At 36.6% G+C, this 19,846-nt stretch overlaps 1 protein-coding gene across 1 annotated transcript in view; it reads left to right on the top strand.

The window, feature by feature from the left end:
• Positions 1-19,567, top strand: part of LOC108362748 (protein RCC2 homolog) — an 88,260-nt gene extending 68,693 nt beyond the window's left edge. The window contains exons 4-5 of the mRNA XM_017615867.1: positions 18,751-19,009; positions 19,069-19,567. Coding sequence (XP_017471356.1) covers positions 18,751-19,009; positions 19,069-19,346 — 537 coding nt within the window. The 3' untranslated portion in view covers positions 19,347-19,567. The remainder of the gene's footprint in view (positions 1-18,750; positions 19,010-19,068) is intronic.
• Positions 19,568-19,846: the final 279 nt, after the last annotated feature.

Genomic DNA, 19,846 nt, shown 5'->3' with positions numbered 1-19,846 from the left:
TACTCTTTTTTTTTACGAAAAGCGAACAAGAGTTGGAGTTTCTGGAATTAAAAGAAGATAAGGCACTGGAAATACAACATAAAGCGTTGCCGTTGCTTGAATTCCGGCAACAAGTACCAGATTTCAAGTTTCCTCTGTTGAAAACAGCTGCGTGCCGTATATTTTAAATTTTTGGTACGATGTATAACGCTAGGCGCACATTGCATCCGATAGGCCGACCGATTTCGGCCGAACAATTTGACCGTCCGAACTGATGCGCACCCTTAACCAGATTATTCGCCGACCGTATTTGTACGCACAAATCTAGTTTTCATTACAATTTTGTAAGCAGTGAAATATTTTGATAAATTTTAATTAACATCGAAAAACGAGAAACCAACTCGATCATGTTGTGATAGACGGAAGGCACGCTTCCAGTGTTTTAGACGTACGCACACTCCGAGGCCCAAACATCGACCCGGACCACTAACTTGTTGCAGCCAAGATACGCACCCGCCTCTGTGCAGCAAAAAATGTGCGCCCAAGTATGCAAGGAAAGCTTAACGTCGAAAAGCTGCAATCAAAACAGACAGCCAGCGCTTTCGCTACTCGGCTCTCACACCTGCTCTCAAAGAGCACTCTTCAACAAACCAACATATTCGAGCAGTGGAACCACATTTCCCGCTCATTGAGTACCGCCGCCGAAGAAGTAGTCGGATTTCAGCGAGCCCGAAAGAACAACTGGTACGATGAGTGTCAGGAAGCTGCAGAGAAAAAAGATGCCGCCTACAGGGCCATGCTGCGATCGGGCGCAACGTGCGCTATGTGGGACCGCTATAGGGATCTGAAGAGGGAAGCGAGACGTATTTGCCGCAATAAGAAGAGAGAGGCCGAAATACGTGAGTGCGAAGAGCTTGAAATGCTGGCCGACAGGAAGAATGCCCGAAAATTTTACCAGAGAGTTAGGCGACTTACGGAAGGTTTCAAGACCGGGGCGTACTCCTGTAAGAACAATAATGGCGACCTAGTAACTGATGTCCAGAGCGTACTTAAATTATGGAGGGAACACTTTTCCGCCCTACTAAATGGTAGCAGCACGGAAAGTTGTGGAGAAGAAGAACCCGAGCCCGCAGTCGATGATGACGGAGTCGACGTTCCACCGCCTGACTATGACGAGGCGCGTATAGCAATAACGCCGCTGAAAAACAACAAAGCTGCTGGATCGACAGCCTGCCAGCTGAGTTATTCACGTACGGCGGCGAGGAGTTGATAAGGTGCATGCATCAACTCTTGTGCAGAATATGGTCAGATGAACACATGTCCGACGACTGGAATTTAAGTGTGCTCTGCCCAATCCGCAAGAAAGGTGACCCCGCCATTCGCGCCAACTACCGCGGGGTCAGCCTTCTAAGCATAGTTTACAAGGTTTTATCGAGCGTATTGTGTGAAAGACTGAAGCCCACCGTCAATGAACTGATTGGGTCTTATCAGTGTGGCTTTAGACCTGGCAAATCCACCATAGACCAGGTATTCACAATACGCCAAATCTTGGAAAAGACCCGCGAGAAAAGGATCGACACTCACCACCTATTTGTCGACTTTAAAGCCGCTTTTGACAGCACTAAAAGGAGTTGCCTATACGCCGCTATGTCTGAATTTGGCATATCCTCAAAACTCATACGGCTCTGAAAGTATTCAACTCGGAACCCGCTGGTAGTAGCAGAGGAAGAGGGAGGCCTCCACTGCGATGGAAAGATCAGGTGGAGAAGGACTTGGCTTCACTTGGCGTTTCCAATTGGCGTCAGTTGGCACAGAGGAGAAACGACTGGCGTGCTTTACTGAAATCGGCCAAAATCGCTTAGGCGGTTACAGCGCCAAAAAATAAGAAGAAGAAGAAGAAACATGTGATATAGGTATTTTTTTTTGCATCGAATAAGTTAATTTTTCGCAGTCCATTTTGGTACTTTTCACCTGACATCGGACGAGAAAAACAAACATGTTTGAATTTATCGTCACTGACGGACGTCAACGGCCGATGCCGGTTCAGTTATCGGTTTATGTGTGAGAGCGCTCATATAAATCGTGCTCGCTATGCAAAAAAACTTGTACAAGTTGTTGTATTGTTACCAAATCGTGTTCGTTTGGCCAAAAACCCAGCAAGGAGAGAGCACAATTTTGACATTTCATTTGGAGGGGAAGTTGCAAATTCGTGCTGGGAAAATTTTTGCCAGCAAGAATTAGCAAGCAGAATTGTGGCCAGTGTGGCCACAAAAAATTACCAAATTCCTCAAAAACAAACGAAAAATCCTCAAAATCCGAACAAATTACTCTAAATTTTTATTACAGATATGAGTATTGTGCACTGCATACTATTTACAGGTACTTAGAATAAAAATTAAATACATTCTCAAATTCAATCGGTACATTTGTTCTTGCGTTTCAAACAAAGTATTTATCACCGTTGTTTTTTATGCCTTGGTTTGTATATAATATTGCTGCAACTATATCAGTGCTCAATATGGTCCTCAAGTCAGTCCTACACATTTTTAAACTACTAAATATACGTTCTACTGAATCATTAGAAAAGGGATATATTAGTAATGCAGATATAACATTTTTTAATTGAGAATGGTATAAGAACCTTAAGAATCTTTTAGTTCAAAAACTACTAACTAACTAACTTTTTTGGATCTTATGAAGAATCAATATGAATATTCTTATGATCGAACAATGCGTGTTCCCTCCATTCGTTATGGAGATTTTGCAAGTTCAAAATAAGTTAAAAATATAACGATCTATTTCGTGTATTTCGCTCTTTATAAAACTTCGGAAAGCTTTTTGTTCAAAAATTTCCAGAGCGATTTAACAACTCTCTTGTGCAAAACATGGCTGCATTTGTTATATGCAAATATATCGACAGAAAATTCCTCAAAAATTCCTCGAAATAAAAATCCTCAAAAAATACTCAAGCGCACTCGAAATTCCTCACGTTTTGAGGAATTACTCACAAAGTGGCAACACTGATTGTGGCACACGTTTGCACTTTTGTCAACATTAATTTGAATCAACAAGTTCGTTAAATTTAAAAATGAACAATCTTGTTGCGATTTACCAATGATAGAAGTATGCAAATATTTGTTTATTCAATTAATGTAATTAATTCCAAATATTTGAAAGGTACTCGGCTGAAAAAGCTGTATTCGTAATCGGAACGCAGTCGACACCACTGGAATATAGGAAATCCGAAAGTCCACAGAAAGGCAGAATAAGAAGAAATATACGTATAGGTCCTGTTTTGTTTCCACCTGAAATAATTAAAAAAATGTATTATGTTCGAAATGCAACCGTGGACGCCAGTTGGCGGGGAAGCTTGCAAATGTTTGCTAATTCCTGTTCGCGCAAAACTTAGGAAGTTTCTCCCTTTGGGAGAGTAAATGCATAAACAGACGGCAGCGTTGATCCGGATCAACTCGTGAATTAACTGCAGTTAATCCGGATTAAGTCCAAGTTAATCCTGGTCAACGCTGCCGTCTGTTTAGGCTTTAAGATACCTTAAGCAGTGTTTGCATTATTCAACTTTGCGTTCAACAATTGCGTTCAACTCAACGCAGGGTTGCACGAAAAAAAAGTTGAATGGCTAAATGTTGGCTGGCGACCAACTTTGTTGAAAGCGATTAGTTGAAAGGCCATTCAACCAAAAGTTGAATGCAAAGTTGAACAATGCAAACACCTTTTTATGGCGAATATTTTGATATTTTTTCATATTTTGATATTTTTAGCCTTTCACCTTTTTTTCGTGCAACCCTGCGCTGAGTTGAACGCAAATGTTGAACGCAAAGTTGAACAATGCAAACACACTTTTATTCTCTGAATTTTGCTACTGGCAAACTCTTACTGGCATTTGCATAGCGAACAGAACTATAATCACCAGTGTTTATTCATATCGCCCGCATATAGCCGATATCAGCCGAGCACAATTCGGTCGATGTCGGCTGCAGGGTACGCGTAGCGTAATTGTGAGTCTTGGTACTCTAAAATAAATTTTGTAAAGTCAAAATACCGTTCACAATTAGTTGCATTCGCGTACCTGATAATTATTGAAAGTTATGAAACTATCAGCTTGTTGTGTTCGCGTACGCAACAAACTTTCAAAGTAGGGTAAATTGAGAGAGAAAAATGGCATTTCATTTTGAGGGAAAGTTGCTACTTTCTGCTGGAAAAATTTTATCCAACAGCGATTTGCCAACAAGAAAACAGCTGATCAAAAACAACTGGTTGGAATTTACGCAAATCCCTAAATTGAATTTGATGGTTTGGAAGTTAAAACAGTAAAATCTGACTAATTAAATTTGTAAGAAGTAATTACTCGTTTAGTCGGTGAACTGTGTCAGGATAGGACTTCGGAATTTGTTTTCTTACGTTTTCAATTTTATACTTTTGAATGTAAACAAAATCTCTATCAGCTGTTCGTCTAGCTTGCAAGTTTCTGAAAATTTTCTGCTCGCGTATATTTTGGATATTTTTCTCTTGTGAAAGAAGAGATGATATTTCGCCGGAATTTTGCTGTTGGACATTTTTTACTGGAGATTTTAAACGAACGTACCTATTGACTAACCAACATTTATCAGAACTGTTACGAACGGCTTTAACTGACGTATAACCAGATTTTGAAAATTTGGCCAAAGGGATCTTTTTATTTTTCTTTAATATCTATCTTACGAAGATTAGAATAAAAATAAAATTAATGTTTTTAATTTCAAGGGTAATTCTATAATTGTTCTCGAGTCGATGACGAAGTTAGAGAACTACATTAGAATTCGATTCGAGAACGATTAGGGAAACAACGCAAGTTCAAATAAATGTAAAGGCAATATTTCAAATGGATGAATCATAAATAATGTTTAAGTCCAAGTAATTAATTATTCTTTTATTGCAAATACATTCAACAGAAATTTTACAAACAAAGCGTGTTGTTTATTAAAGCAAAAGAGCAGTTTGAAATTCACATTCGAATCCGATTAGAGATCAACATTAGAATTCGATTAGAGAATTAATATTTTCTCGAGTCGAGAACTATGTCCCATTTTTGTAGAGATCGCTATGATTCTCGATAGTTTTTCGAGTCGTTCTCTTAAGTTTGAGATTGGAGAATGTGGCTAGTTCTCCAATCATTCTCTAATCGATAACTAACCTCAATGTTTGCTGGGATGTGGCTCTTTTCGGCCTTGCCCGCCCCTGATATATAGTAATAAATAGGGTAACCCAAAATATGCTACTAAAAACAAATTTTAAGCGCCTAAAATATGCCAATAAATTTTAAATATATGCTCCCCAAAATGCTTTTAAAATCATTATAAGCCATAAGATATGCTTTTAAATTTCATTTATGTAGTATGTGCTGCACAAAAATACCTTTAGCTTTATTTGCAGTACCTAAAATGTTCTAAATTTCATAGAAGTGTATATACATAAATATTTATGTTTAATAATTCATATTTATTGAATTTGTTTTTAAAACATACTATGTATGAAAGTACATGGAATCTAATTCACAAATTGTTTCACATAGGAATTCATACTGTGCATGTTTGTAGATACATATGTACCCTGCAGCGGAAAGTACTAGTCGGGAGTTTTGGAGTCGAATACCGGTACCTCGCAAATCTACCACCAATGCTTCATGCTGTCGCATTTAACATGGAGTTGTCCTAGGAGGTGACAATTGCCTCCCTCTACGTAACTTTGCCCTGGTACTTGTAGTAGTAATATGTAGCCTGTAACCGAACCACGTTTTGTATCTCGCTGCGTAACCTGGTACTAGTAATAATAAAGGTTTCCATAACAAAACACAGTTACTTGCGTTTGATGAAATCTTTGTTAACTGTTTGCCAATCGAAATTATAACGGCGCGCCATGGCGGGTCAGCGTCGGGACAACTCATCTGTCAAGAGCGAAACATATACATAAATATGTAGTATTACCTTTCTCACACATAACAAATTTAATATAAACACGATGTAAACGTGCACTTTGATTTCATTTTCGACACAATTTCAGAAATTTTTATTATTAGTTCTAAACCTAACAACGCAGCACAAAGTATCCGAAAATATGCATTTACTGCACGATATGCTGAAATACGTTTAAGCATTTCATCAGCGTGTTGCTAACATGCCTAACAAAAAACATGCCCGAACATATTTTGGGTTGCCCTAGTAATAAACCTTTTCGCAGTTTTTCACCAATTGGTTACTATGGTGTACAAATAAATTGAATTTTGCTGTGCCAAATGCAAAACAAAATTTTGACAGTTCAAAAAACCAAACAAACACTCGTGCAAAAGCTCTATTTTTGTGTGTTGCTGAAATTGTTAAAATTTATATTTATTTTGCAACTTGCTAGTAGCGTACGCTTTTTTGTTCTTTTTTCAGCTTCCATTTTGATTTTCACTCTATTACCTTCAAACAATATTGTGCATACATATTTACATATATGCTGTCAAAATTTTACCTAACCCCATGTGACGTTCGTATTCACAACGGGAAATGTAAAATTTTTAGTTTTATCCGTCAATGATAATATTTTTACTATGGTGAGACAGTTTTGCCAATCTGCTGTGTGAAATGAAATCTTTTTTGGCAGCAGTAAATTTTTGGCAACCGCAGAACAAAATATTATAAATTGAAGTGCAATGAATATTTTAAGAAAACATCTATCATCATTGTCAATTTAATTTTTATCAATTAAAGCTTTTGAAACAAAGAGTTTTATTTACAACAAATATTTAATATTGTGTAATACCGGAAACTCCACTTCCTAATATTTTATTGTTTTTGCTTAAATTTGGGGCAGAAAAATTATACACATCAACAATCTTTGCGGTTGTCAAGTTTCATTCACCTCATACTTGTCAAAAATTTATTCGCAGCGAACTTTGTTACCGATTCACACACACTCTTTACATCAATTGGCACAGGCCTTTAGTATATTTCAGTTTCGAGGATAAAATATATACACTGAGGGAAAAAAATTTGGAATTAAAAAAACGTGCTAAATTAAAAAAAAAAATACGCATATGAAAGAGCACCAACCGAACTCGTTTTAAATTTGAGTGTGTACGTTATAAAATATGTCGTTGTGAAGTTCACAGATGCTAAGAAGAAAAAAATAATAATTTTATGTTCCGTCTAATGGTAATTGAACCCGGACCCTCTTGGCAGCGACCAATTGTATCAAGCGTCTTTGCACACTCAGCTACAGCCATACATGTAAATGTGTTTTCAAATGTTGAGTTTTAATCAACATCACAGCGCGCGATTAGTTCATTTGTACAGATAAACATGTACCATGTATGTGTGTATGTGTTGTCACCGCTGTGCATGCTTTGTATACATATACTTTCTTAATTACATATGAAAAAGCATCCGAGACGTCCAAAACGCCATCCGTTTAGTGAAAAATGCTTAATTTTAATACGGGCGTATTTGAATTGAATATTTGAATATTTGAAGGGGGCCCTTCGCCACAAAACGGGGTTTCAGACAGGACGACTCCCTTTCATGTGACTTCTTTAATCTGATGTTGGGGAAGATAATAAGAGCAGCAGAACTGAACCGCTCAGGAACAATTTACTACAAGAGCGTGCAATTGCTGGCTTATGCCGATGACATCGACATCATCGGTAACAAAAACCGCGAAGTCTGTTCTGCCTTTTCCAAGTTGGATAGGGAAGCAAAGCGCATGGGTCTGGTGGTAAACGAGGACAAGACGAAGTATCTCCTGTCATCAAACAAACAGTCAGCACATTCGCGCCTTGGCACCCACGTCACTGTTGACAGTTACAATTTCGAGAAAGTAGAGAATTTCGTTTACTTGGGAACCAGCATTAACACCGATAATAATGTCAGCATTGAAATCCAACGTAGAATCACTCTTGCCAACAAGTGCTACTTTGGACTGAGTAGGCAATTCAGGAGTAAAGTCCTCTCTCGACGTACGAAAACCACGCTCTATAAGTCACTCATCATGCCCGTGCTGGTATATGGCGCAGAAGCATGGACAATGACAACATCCGATGAGGCGGCTCTTGGAGTGTTTGAGAGAAAGATTTTGCGGAAGATTTACGGGCCTTTACGCGTTGGCGACGGCGAGTACCGCAGACGATGGAACGATGAGCTGTATGAGCTTTACAACGACATAGACATAGTGCAGCGAATTAAAATACAGCGGCTCCGCTGGCTTGGTCATGTCGTTCGAATGGACACCGACGCTCCAGCTCTGAAAGTATTCAACTCGGAACCCGCTGGTGGTAGCAGAGGAAGAGGGAGGCCCCCACTGCGATGGAAAGATCAGGTGGAGAAGGACTTGGCTTCACTTGGCGTTTCCAATTGGCGTCAGTTGGCACAGAGGAGAAACGACGGGCGTGCTTTGCTGAACTCGGCCAAAATCGCTTAGGCGGTTACAGCGCCAAAAAAGAAGAAGATTTGAAGGGGTTAGAATGATAAGGGTCTAAGTGACATTTTTTTTAAATATAAGTTGTACCCATATTTGTATAGTTAAATATAGTGTTTATTTGGTGACAAAGAGATCCAAGTCATTTCGGATATTGTAGTGCCATCTATTGTCCGGGTAATAATCATTTCAAATGAATTTACCCAGAATTTACAATAAGTAATCAGCTTTAATTTTAATTATCTCAAAACAATGTCAAACCTACATAGATCGTTTTGATTCTAACCCCTTCATTTATATTATACGTATTGTATGTATAATGGAAATTTTCAATTTTGAACATTTTTCACTTGATTTAAATACGAACATTTTTATACGGTAATCAAATAAAAAATTTTAATTTTTACAACGCGTTTTTTTCCTCAGTGTATAATTATGCGTTACTTCTGAACAAAAGTTATGTATAACATCAGTTCTTAATTAGGAATAATATCAATAAATAAATACATAATTATCGCTTGATTCTATAAATTGGAAAACTCAAACCGTAATTATAGCACGGAATGGAGTGTACTTAAATGTACAGTAGCTTGGGCCGAAAATCCGGTTTTTATAATTTTGATTGGTAATAGCAAAAATATGGTTCATTATGCTCTAAAAACAATCTGTGTAAAAGATGACAGTTTTTAGTCAATATCTTAGGCTCGCCCAAGTCCATTAAAGTTCGGTGTGCTTAATAAATACATTAATTAATACATTTTTTGCTAAAATTGCAAGTATCTTCGAAAGTATTAGTCCTACATAATTTGGTATTTGGTATATTGGCCTGAAGTTATGTTTTTTGGTGTAGCATATTTTTATAAAAAATTATCGAAAATAAATTAGAATAAAAAACTGCAGATATTGCGAAAAATTCTCTGTGCCAATACTTTTGTCCGGCGCTGTATGTTTAAAATTAAAAAAATTTCCATTGTAATTATATTTTTATTATGCTTTCAAATTGCATACATTCTTTTTTAGTTAGCATCTGGCGTGTAATTTAAAGAAAAGCGCATGTGCCTTAAAAAAATTATTCCTGCGGTGTGGGGATATGAAACGACAACAGCGACAATGCAAGAAAATTTTACCTAAACAAATGGCTGCGAAGGAAAAAGTTCGTGTTATTTTGTGAATTTATCAATTAAAATTCTAAACTTCGGAATATATTTATATATGTCTTTATTTAAAAAAAAACGAAAGGTGTATAGTTTTACAGACTCCAATGCCTGCCAGCGCATCTGCCCAAACAGTTCATCCACACCCAAGTGTGAGCACACATATAATGGTAATTGCTATGAATTGCTACCGTATAAATTCAGGAAATGCATTTGCTTGGAGACTCCGTTGGTTATGGTGGTCATAAGTTCAGCTAGCACATGCAATGGTCCATTACCCGGAGCTGCTACAACAAGAGTAGATTTTAGCGAGCCTCACATGCCACTGCCTCTGGCTACAAGCTGGATATCTGAATATTAGGAAATAAATATCAATTATCTATTAAAGTTATATGAAAAATTATAAAAAAAAATCACCACACAGAAAAACAGCAAATAAGGTGAACCAGAGCTGTATTTTTACGTAAAGATGGTTTAAGTACTAGCGTGTTCAGCATTTAACAGTTCATTATCATTTACGATGTAATATAACAAATTAAACATTGAACTATGATAATCTGTATTAGTATCTTTAGTAATAGAGAATAATTTGCAATTTTTTTACACCTATGTAATTAATTTTTGTGACTATTACACAGTCATATCTTGTGCAACTTTGCCATAGTACGGTTGTTGCTCCCTTTTATACCACAGTAATTTTGTATACATCTCTGAATCAGCAAAATTCATACTCCTCATTATCAACCCTGATCAGATCTTACCCCCGAGGAGTACTCAAAAAGGTTTATTACTGTATATATTGTGATATTGGCGACAGTTATCTTCAGCGTAAATTTGGTTGTCCTGCACTTCCATTTAAAAATTTTAGGCATAACTCGAGTATACGTTTCATTAGTTACAAAAATTTTCGGTCTAGCTGCGGGTGTCCGAGTGTGGTGTTCGCTTGTGCTCAATTTTTAATGAGGGTGATCAAACAAGCTCGATCCAACACATAGTGGTCGAGTGTGGCGTTCGTTTGTTCTCGATTTTTAGCGAGGATGATCAAACAGGCTCCATCATACTCAAAGGCGCTCTCTTGTATGTAGCTTGAAACCATGATTCAATAATTAAAGGTCCGATAAACTGACAGTTGTCTCTCTCGCACCGTTCCTTTAGCAGTGGCACCGTGCTGCTTCTTTGAAAATTTACTTGAGAAAGTGTAGCTTACGTGGGAATAGGAAGCATAGCTTTTTGTGCATTCTTAATGTCTTCTCTGCCCCTTAAATAGCTTCGCCAAACCGTTCTTTTCGACAAATTCATCCGCTTCGCAAGTGATAATACCACCAATAAACTGTTTTTAAATTCGATGTGTACATAAAACTCATAGAAGTTTTATTTTAACTGTGATCCCTTTTTTCAGGTTTTATACCCGTAATTAGTACATGAATTACATAATTCACGTAGATATCTTAATATTTTGTTCAGTATTTCTTTTGATATTTCGTTTAAAATGCCAAATTTTCTGCAAATACATTAGAATTTACAAGAGAAATTTCACTACTAATTGTCTACTTGGCGTACTTTTCTACTACCATTTTCGCACCAAGGTTTTTCATTCTTCCCCTTTCTCGGACATTTGTAAATGCAACCATTTGTAAGGGAGTGTCAAACCGCGGCTTTCTATAATTATCTAACCATTTATTATTGAATCATGTCGTGAAACTGGCTTCCTCGTCTGAAAATATTAAAGATCTAGGTATTTGTTATAAATGTAGATAACATTTATTAGGCAGAATGTATTGAACGCACAAAAGGAAAGTTCAGGAATGAAAAAATATGGCAATATATTTTTTCTATACTCAAAGTTCAAATCAAAGATTGCTATAAATTCTACTCCCCTTCTCAATCTTGCAATCCTAGCTTAAAACAAAATTTATTAGAACTAGTTGCATCTAAAGCCTTAGTGCATATATCTGCAAGTTGGTCTTCTGTATGAATTGGATTCAGCTTTACTATGCCTTTTGCAACTTCATCTCATAAAATGGTGCTTGATGTCAATATGTTTCGCCTTTCTTGAATCAAATGCATTCGCCATTCCAATACAACCTCTATTGTCTTCAAATATTTCAACTGGCTGATTGTTTGTTTGTTGAAGATCTTTAAGCAAACCAAGTAACCAAATTGCTTCTGATACAGCTGCGCTTAGGGCAACATACTCCGATGCACTTGAGGAAAGAGCAACAGTTACTTGCTTCTTGCTCGACCATGAAACAGTACACCCATAAACTTGGAATATAAAACCACTTACTGATTTGCGATCTGTTGCATCGCTTGCCCAATCTGCATCCACAAATCCGATAAGAGGTTTATCTGAAGTTTCCTTGAAGACTATTTTCTTTCCTTTTGTTCGTTTAAGATATCTTAAAATCCTTTTAAGACATTGCCAGTGCTCTTCAGTTGGGTTTTGTTGATATCTGCCCATATATCCAACAGGATAACAGATGTCAGGTCTTGCACAAAGCAGAATATACATTAGGCTTCCCAACATTTCTTTGTAAGGTTTATTGAGGTAACTTGGTTCTTTCTTTTGTAGTAGTTGCAAACCTTTTTCCATTGGACTTCTCACAGGATTGCAGTCTGCCATACCAAACTTAATCAGTACTTTATCAATACTGGCTTCTTGTGATAATTCAATATGATTACTAAAATTCTCAATTTTAATGCCAAGAAAATATTTCAATTCACCACAATCGGACATTTCGAATTTTTTACTTAAGATACTTTTCAACCAAGTAATTGAGGAAACTTCTTTTCCAGCAATAAGCAAATCATCAACATACATAATAACGATTAAGTAACAATCACAAGAAAATTTTGTGTATAAGCAATAATCATGGTTTGATCTTGTAAAGCCAAGTTGTAGTAATTATTTGTTGAACTTCTAAATCCAACATATTGGGGCTTGCTTTAATCCATAAATAGATTTTCTAAGTTTGCAGGCTTTACCTGGTTCCACTTCAACCCCTTCTGGTATTGCCATATACAACTCTTCTTCTAAATCACCATGTAAAAAAGCAGTTTTTACATCAAGTTGATGAAATAATAGATGTTCATGCACACCAACTGCCAGCACAACTCTTATCGTCGTAAGTTTGGCCACGGGAGCATAGGTTTCGCTGTAATCAATTCCTTCTTTTTGTAGGAATCCCTTTACCACTAGACGTGCCTTGTAACGCTTTGGAACACCATTTTCGTCCTCTTTTATCCGAAATACCCATTTTGACTTCAGTAACTTTCTGCCTTCCAGAGGATATATTATATCCCAGACCTTGTTTTTATTCATAGACTTTAGTTCATCGTTAACTGCCTCCAACCATTTATCAGCATCACCTCTACCAGCGATTTCTGAATAAGGTGGGCGTTGGCGCTCCCGCTCGCTGCGTCTTAAAGTAATCTCAGCTGGAGAGTTACTGTCATTATGCGAAGGGAGCTCAACTGCGTTATCATCATCATTTACTGCATATTCAAATGAATCATTCGCCACTTCCTTTTCTCTACAAGACTCAACTTGATCTTCTTCACATGTAAAATTTTTAGAAACACTGCTTTCAGTATGTGGAACTTCTTCATTTGTCACGAGAACGTCATTTTCATCATCCCCTTCTTGCTCGTGCCTGCGTATTACACGTAATTCTTGATTTTGTGACTCTTTGCATACTTCATGTTTGAAAGGAAAAACAGTCTCGTCAAACTTCACATCACGTGCAATTAAAATCTTCTTCATATTCATGTCCCAAAGTCTGTATCCATTTGGAGCATACCCAACCAAGACTGAATTACGACTTTTGGAATCAATTTTCTTTCTTTGTTGACTAGGTATCCATGCATATGCCTTGCAGCCAAAAATTCTAAGTTTGTTAACATCTGGTTTGATACCATACCACATCTCTGAGGGCATGGCTGACCAACTCAATGATTTTGTTGGACTCCTGTTTATTAAATAAACCGCAGTATACACAGCTTCACACCACATTCGTTTCGGCATATTAGCCTCAATCAACAACGATCTCACTTTTTCAACTAATGTTCTGTTGAAACGTTCAGCAACCCCATTTTGTTGAGGGGAATACGCAACCGTTTGTTCAACTTGAATTCCTTTTTGTTTGTACCAAGCCTCTTGTTCTTTGGAGCAGTATTCTCGTCCTTGATCGACCGTTAATATTAAAGAGCCGAGTTTAGCAGTTACAATTGCTTCATATTCCATCATTGCTTTGAAAACATCAGACTTATTTTTGATAGTATACACAAACGCAAAATGTGTGTAATCATCGATGAACGATACAAAATATCTTGACCCATTCCACGCAACTGGATCAATTGGCCCACAGACATCTGAGTGAATCCTCTCAAGTGGTCTTTTACTTCGTTCGCGATGTCCATTAAACGGATCACGACTATGTTTTGCTTCTATGCACACATCACAAAATTTGAATTTCTCCGCCTTTAATTTCAAGCCACATACCATTTCTTTATTTATCGCTTCATTAAAAGCTTGCTGTCTAATGTGTTAAAAACGTTTGTGCCACAACTCAACTTTGTCTTCATAACATATACAGTTGTCCACAAAATAATAGGAGTGCGATATTTTGACCAGTTTTGGCTATTTGTCTTTTGTTTATTTAATGTTTATTATTTTTTTATAAAAGCCTAGCTGGATATACAACAAACACCGTATAAATTCAGATTTTAAACTTTGTATAAAAATTATAAAAATTTTGCAATTTTTCACCCAAATTTCAAACTTTTTAATCAGAATCTTTAGAAAAAATTCTGGTATGCAGTTTTGTAGCACATTCAATTCTAGTCTGAAGAAGTGCAAGTTTCAAGCGGCTAAAAAATTCCGTTGATTTTTGGCAATTTTTTTGCTGGCAGTGTCCTCCATATAAAAGAAAATTGTCGACATACTTTGTATGGAAAAAACGTGAAACACCTTTAACCAAAAAAATTCTCAAAAATCAACGGAATTTTTTAGCCGCTTGAAACTTGCACTTCTTCAGACTAGAATTGAATGTGCTACAAAACTGCATACCAGAATTTTTTCTAAAGATTCTGATTAAAAAGTTTGAAATTTGGGTGAAAAATTGCAAAATTTTTATAATTTTTATACAAAGTTTAAAATCTGAATTTATATGGTGTTTGTTGTATAGCCAGCTAGGCTTTTATAAAAAAATAATAAACATTAAATAAACAAAAGACAAATAGCCAAAACTGGTCAAAATATCGCACTCCTATTATTTTGTGGACAACTGTATATGCAGAGATACGTTCGATGCCTACTTCAATTTCATATAGTCCATCTCGTAAGTACGCAGACGCCAGCAATTCTTCATTCTTTATAATATTTGTCTTATTTTTGCAGAATATTACATCAACACCAGCATTCGTCAGCTTTCGGACTGATAACAAGTTGTCACGCAATTCTGGTACATACAAAACATCATTCATAACAAGCTGGACTCCTTTGTTACTTATTCCACTTATTTTCCCTGAATACTTAGCGATCAAGCACTGATTATATTTAGCAACATTTATGAAAACTGGATTATGCATTTTAAAAATATCTCGAAAATACCATTTCTCTTTGGCCAAATGGTCACTCGCACCTGAATCCAGTTTAAATTTCATTTTCAAACTGTCTTTTTCTCGCATATCATTTCCGCCACCAGCAACAAAACAAACTCTTTCAATTGTAGTTTTCTTAGCGGCACTACGAGCTTCACCTTGCTTACAATCTTTAGCTCGATGACCAAATTTACCACATTTAAAACACTTCCCTCATCCGTCATCTCTTTGACGATCCGATATTCTAATTTCCTCAGCCAATAGCCTTTCTTTGACGAAATTGAGAGTCAACTTTTCTTCGCTTAAATTTTGTAATGCTGTTACCAGTGGATCAAACTTTTCAGGTAAGGTCAAGAAAAATTGAGCCAACAGATCTTCTTCACTTACTAAAGCCCCCGCCGTCTTCAGTTGCCTTACTAAATTTTCAAATAAAACAAGATGGGTCGCTACAGACTCGTCTTCTTTAATACGAAGCGTTGCTAGCTGCTTTCGCACTAAAAGTTGGCTTATAATCGATTTCTTCGCAAATACCATATGCAAATTTTCCCACATTTCTCTGGCCGTTTTATTGTCCCGAATATATCCTAGGCAATCGTTATGTACAAATCCCACTAAGCGATCCTTGGCCTTCTTGTCCTTTTTCAAAAACTCTGCCTTCTCTGCTGCATCATTTGGAGGATGGCCCGTTAAAACCTCCGCCAAGTTGAGCGCTTCAAACTGCATTTCCACTCTGAACTGCCAATTATCGAAGCCGATGCCTGCGAACTGCGGAATACCATTATCTTTCACGTCGCCCATAACCTTTTAAAGATCTAGGTATTTGTTATAAATGTAGATAAAATTTATTAGGCAGAATGTATTGAACGCACAAACGGAAAGTTCAGGAATGAAAAAATATGACAATATATTTTTTCCGTATTAAGTGCAAATTTATTGTGGAAAAGCAACAATAATTTGAAAAAATGGTAGAAGTGATAAATTTGCACTTAATACGGAAAAAATATATTGTCATATTTTTTCATTCCTGAACTTTCCTTTTGTGCGTTCGGAAATCACCACATTTCCGAAATAGCTATCACTTCTACCATTTTTCCAAATTATTGTTGCTTTTCCACAATAAATTTGCACTTAATACGGAAAAAATATATTGTCATATTTTTTCATTCCTGAACTTTCCTTTTGTGCGTTCGGAAATCACCACATTTCCGAAATAGCTATCACTTCTACCATTTTTCCAAATTATTGTTGCTTTTCCACAATAAATTTGCACTTAATACGGCCTCGAGCTCATAAAAATTTTTGAATATAATTGTTACAAGGCCACGAAAATAACAAAAACAAATAATATATTTTTTCTATACTCAAAGTTCAAATCAAAGATTGCTATAAATTCTACAGAAAAGCCTAGGATATTTTTGCACGTTGGGCTTTTCAGATGGTCTTGAAAGGGCTAGTGTGTACATGCTGCCAAATATCCACAAGCACAATCCAATAACCGGCAATCTCAAATATTTAAAAAAAGGTAATTTGTTATTAGTCTCAAACAAAAGAATGACAACTCAGAAGGATAAATGGTATGGCGTTATTAGATCATAAGTAAAACAAGTAAAGAAGTCTTAAGTTGGGGCGAACCCGAACATTAAATACCCGGCGCACGTATTAAATATAGTTATTTCGCCTTTCCGAAAACTACCGTTACATGGTAAGTAGGGGTTTTACCCCTATTTCAAACGTCTTCGATAATGTTCAGTTAGACTTAATGAGATAAATTAGTACATATATGTAGTTATAAGTGGGCGCTACCACGTCGATTTTCCAAAATTACATAATGTTACTTCTTTTCGAGAGATTGTTGTGAGTAATAGTTTAAAAATTAATAAAAAAAAGTATTATTCTCTTTTTCGAGAACTCGAACTTAAACTCGGATCTCTCAAACCGCTGTCTAGTGCTTTGCTCGCTCGGCCGTCGCCACTGCTGGATAAGCGTGAGCAAAATGACATACGTAAATGTCTATTGTTTCCTTTGCACTAGCTGATTTCGAATCATCAAGTTCAGCATTCGAAGCTGTCGACGATATTTTCGAGTTTACTTGGATCCACTTATAGCAAATTTTTTGCGTATTCATAGCGGGCATCAGAATTCGTAGATTTTCTAGATAACCCTGAATACTAAAAAAAAAGTTAACATACACCACTTGAGATATCTAATTTTTAATACCGTCTAATCACACCACTTAAATTACCAGTGCAGATCTTTGTTATTTGAGAATATCCAGCAACACTTGATTGTCAATTATAAGTTTACAATCCTTGAGCAAAAAAACACGCGAATTTAAGAGTTTAGATAAGCACTAAAACGCTGGTAAAAATGCTAGCAAATATAATAATAATAATATAATAGATTGGCGCTTACACAAATGTTAGGGTTTGGCCGAGCTTCTCCTCCGATTTGTGGCGTGCGCCTTGATGTTGTCACACAAAGCGGAGGGACCTACAGTTTTACAACGGCTCCGAACGGCGATTGCATTTTTATGAGAAGCTGTTTTTCATGGCAGAAATACACTCGGAGGTTTGCCATTGCCTGCCGAGGGACGACCGCTGTTAAGAAAAAACCTTTTTTCTATATTTTTTGCGATGTTGCTTTGACCAGGGTTTGAACCCAGGCGTTGCGGAGTGGAAGCGCGCACTGCTTACCACTACACCACAGCGGCCGACAAATATGCTCGAAAAAAATTAACACCCCTATTGCGAGTGTCGACTAGTAGTAGATAATCGACTGTTAGTCGATTATCGATTGTCGATGGTAGGGCTTGTTCGAGTTGCAATCACTGTTTCGCGAATTATTAAAGTATCACGTTCTGTGTGAATTTCTAGCAATGTATTATCAGTTGGGCAGTTGCAACAATGTTGCCATTTTTCATCAGTACGGCATGTATTACGTGCCTCGAATAGGCCCGTATTTGCAAAGTCGTTTTCTCGTTCAATAAGTACGTGTGAATAGTTTATAGTCGCTCTTCCGTCTACAAACAAACACGTGTAGAAAAATGAGCCATAAAAACTATTCGCAGTCGCTTATTGAACGAGAAATCGACATTAACAATACCATGGAAAAGCGATAATCGAATAAGAGATAACCGTATCTACTATTAGTTGACAATCGCAATCGGGGTGTAAATTTATTTCGAGCATATTTATTAGCATTCTTACTAAACTCTTAAATTCGCGTTTTTTTTGCTTATTCTTTCGGCCCTGGTTATAACACAACTGGTTATAACTATACGCCGTTTCCGAACGGCTAATGGTTTTATGAGAAACGTTTTTATGGCAAAAACACTCGAGGTTTGCCTGTCGTAGGATTTTTTCTGGCCTTAGATGTTGCTCGCACGAAATGTGGAATCTTTTTCCCACCGAGTGGAAGTATGCATCTTTAACCACTCGGCTACGGCTATCGATTTTGATCTCACCTTACAAATAATTTAAATACAAAAAGTTTGGAAAACATTTTTATAGAGCAGCGGCATATGAACATATATGTATGTATATGATTTGAAATTTTCCGTTTTCAGGTTGCAGTTGATTCAAAGAAGCGTGTGTATAGTTGGGGATTCGGTGGCTTTGGGCGTTTAGGTCATGCTGAGCCAAAGGATGAAATGGTACCCCGTTTAATAAAATTTTTTGACACTCAAGGACGAGGTGCACGAAACGTATATTGTGGAGCAACTTTTAGTCTCATTGTCAATGAACTCGGAGTTCTTTTCCTATTTGGCCAGAACAAAAAAACGGGAGAAGCAAATATGTATCCAAAACCAGTGCAGGATTTGTCGGGTAATATTTTTAGAAGCATTTATGTGGTTAAATGTTTATTTTTACAAAATTCTTTAAAGGTTGGAATATAACCGATATCGGATGCGGAAATACTTCTATTATTATATCAGCGGATGATACTCTAATCGCCTGGGGCGCTTCGCCTACCTATGGAGAACTAGGTATAGGCGAGTTTCAAAAGTCTTCCACTGTTCCTAAGGAAGTTCCCAAAATGGATAATATAAAAATACCTCAGGTCGCAATGGGCTACTCTCATACTGTTTTGCTCGTGGATACTGATAACGAGTCGACAAAACAAAAATACGAGAAACTGCCGGAATATACCATCGATGATTGAAAAGCCTAAATTCGAATGTAGTTTGACCTCCATACTCCCCATTCAGCATTTATTATAGAAGAAAAAGCATGAGTTGTAAGTTTAAAAAGATAATTACTGAGTTGTAAGCTTAAAAGATAATTTTATACACATATTTATAAAACAACATTTACATTTGTACTTTTTTATGTTTTTACGTATAATTTCTTGCATATTTAGTATCATTACAACCTTAAAAAATATTTGTTATATCTGAACCGCGTATTTGATATCATAGTCCAAACCATACATATTTAGTAGTAAGGGTAAAAAATTAAGATTAACGGCTCTATTCTGTATCAGTGACAACTTCTTGTAACTTTTTTTTATGGAAAAATATATGAAAAAATTTAAATTTGTCAGTGAAAAAAATTTTGTCACCGACACCGAATTGGGCTATAAATGTCACTTTTGTACTTTTTTTACTATTTGGCTTACATACATATTTATATTTTATCACATCGATGCAGTATTGTATTCAT

This window comes from Rhagoletis zephyria, unplaced genomic scaffold (assembly GCF_001687245.7).
Source record: "Rhagoletis zephyria isolate East Lansing unplaced genomic scaffold, Rhagoletis_zephyria_1.1 Rzeph_scaffold_01087, whole genome shotgun sequence".
Lineage (NCBI taxonomy): Eukaryota > Metazoa > Arthropoda > Insecta > Diptera > Tephritidae > Rhagoletis > Rhagoletis zephyria.
The sequence above is the reverse complement of the archived record's forward strand: the minus strand, read 5'-3'. Positions and strand labels throughout refer to the sequence as shown.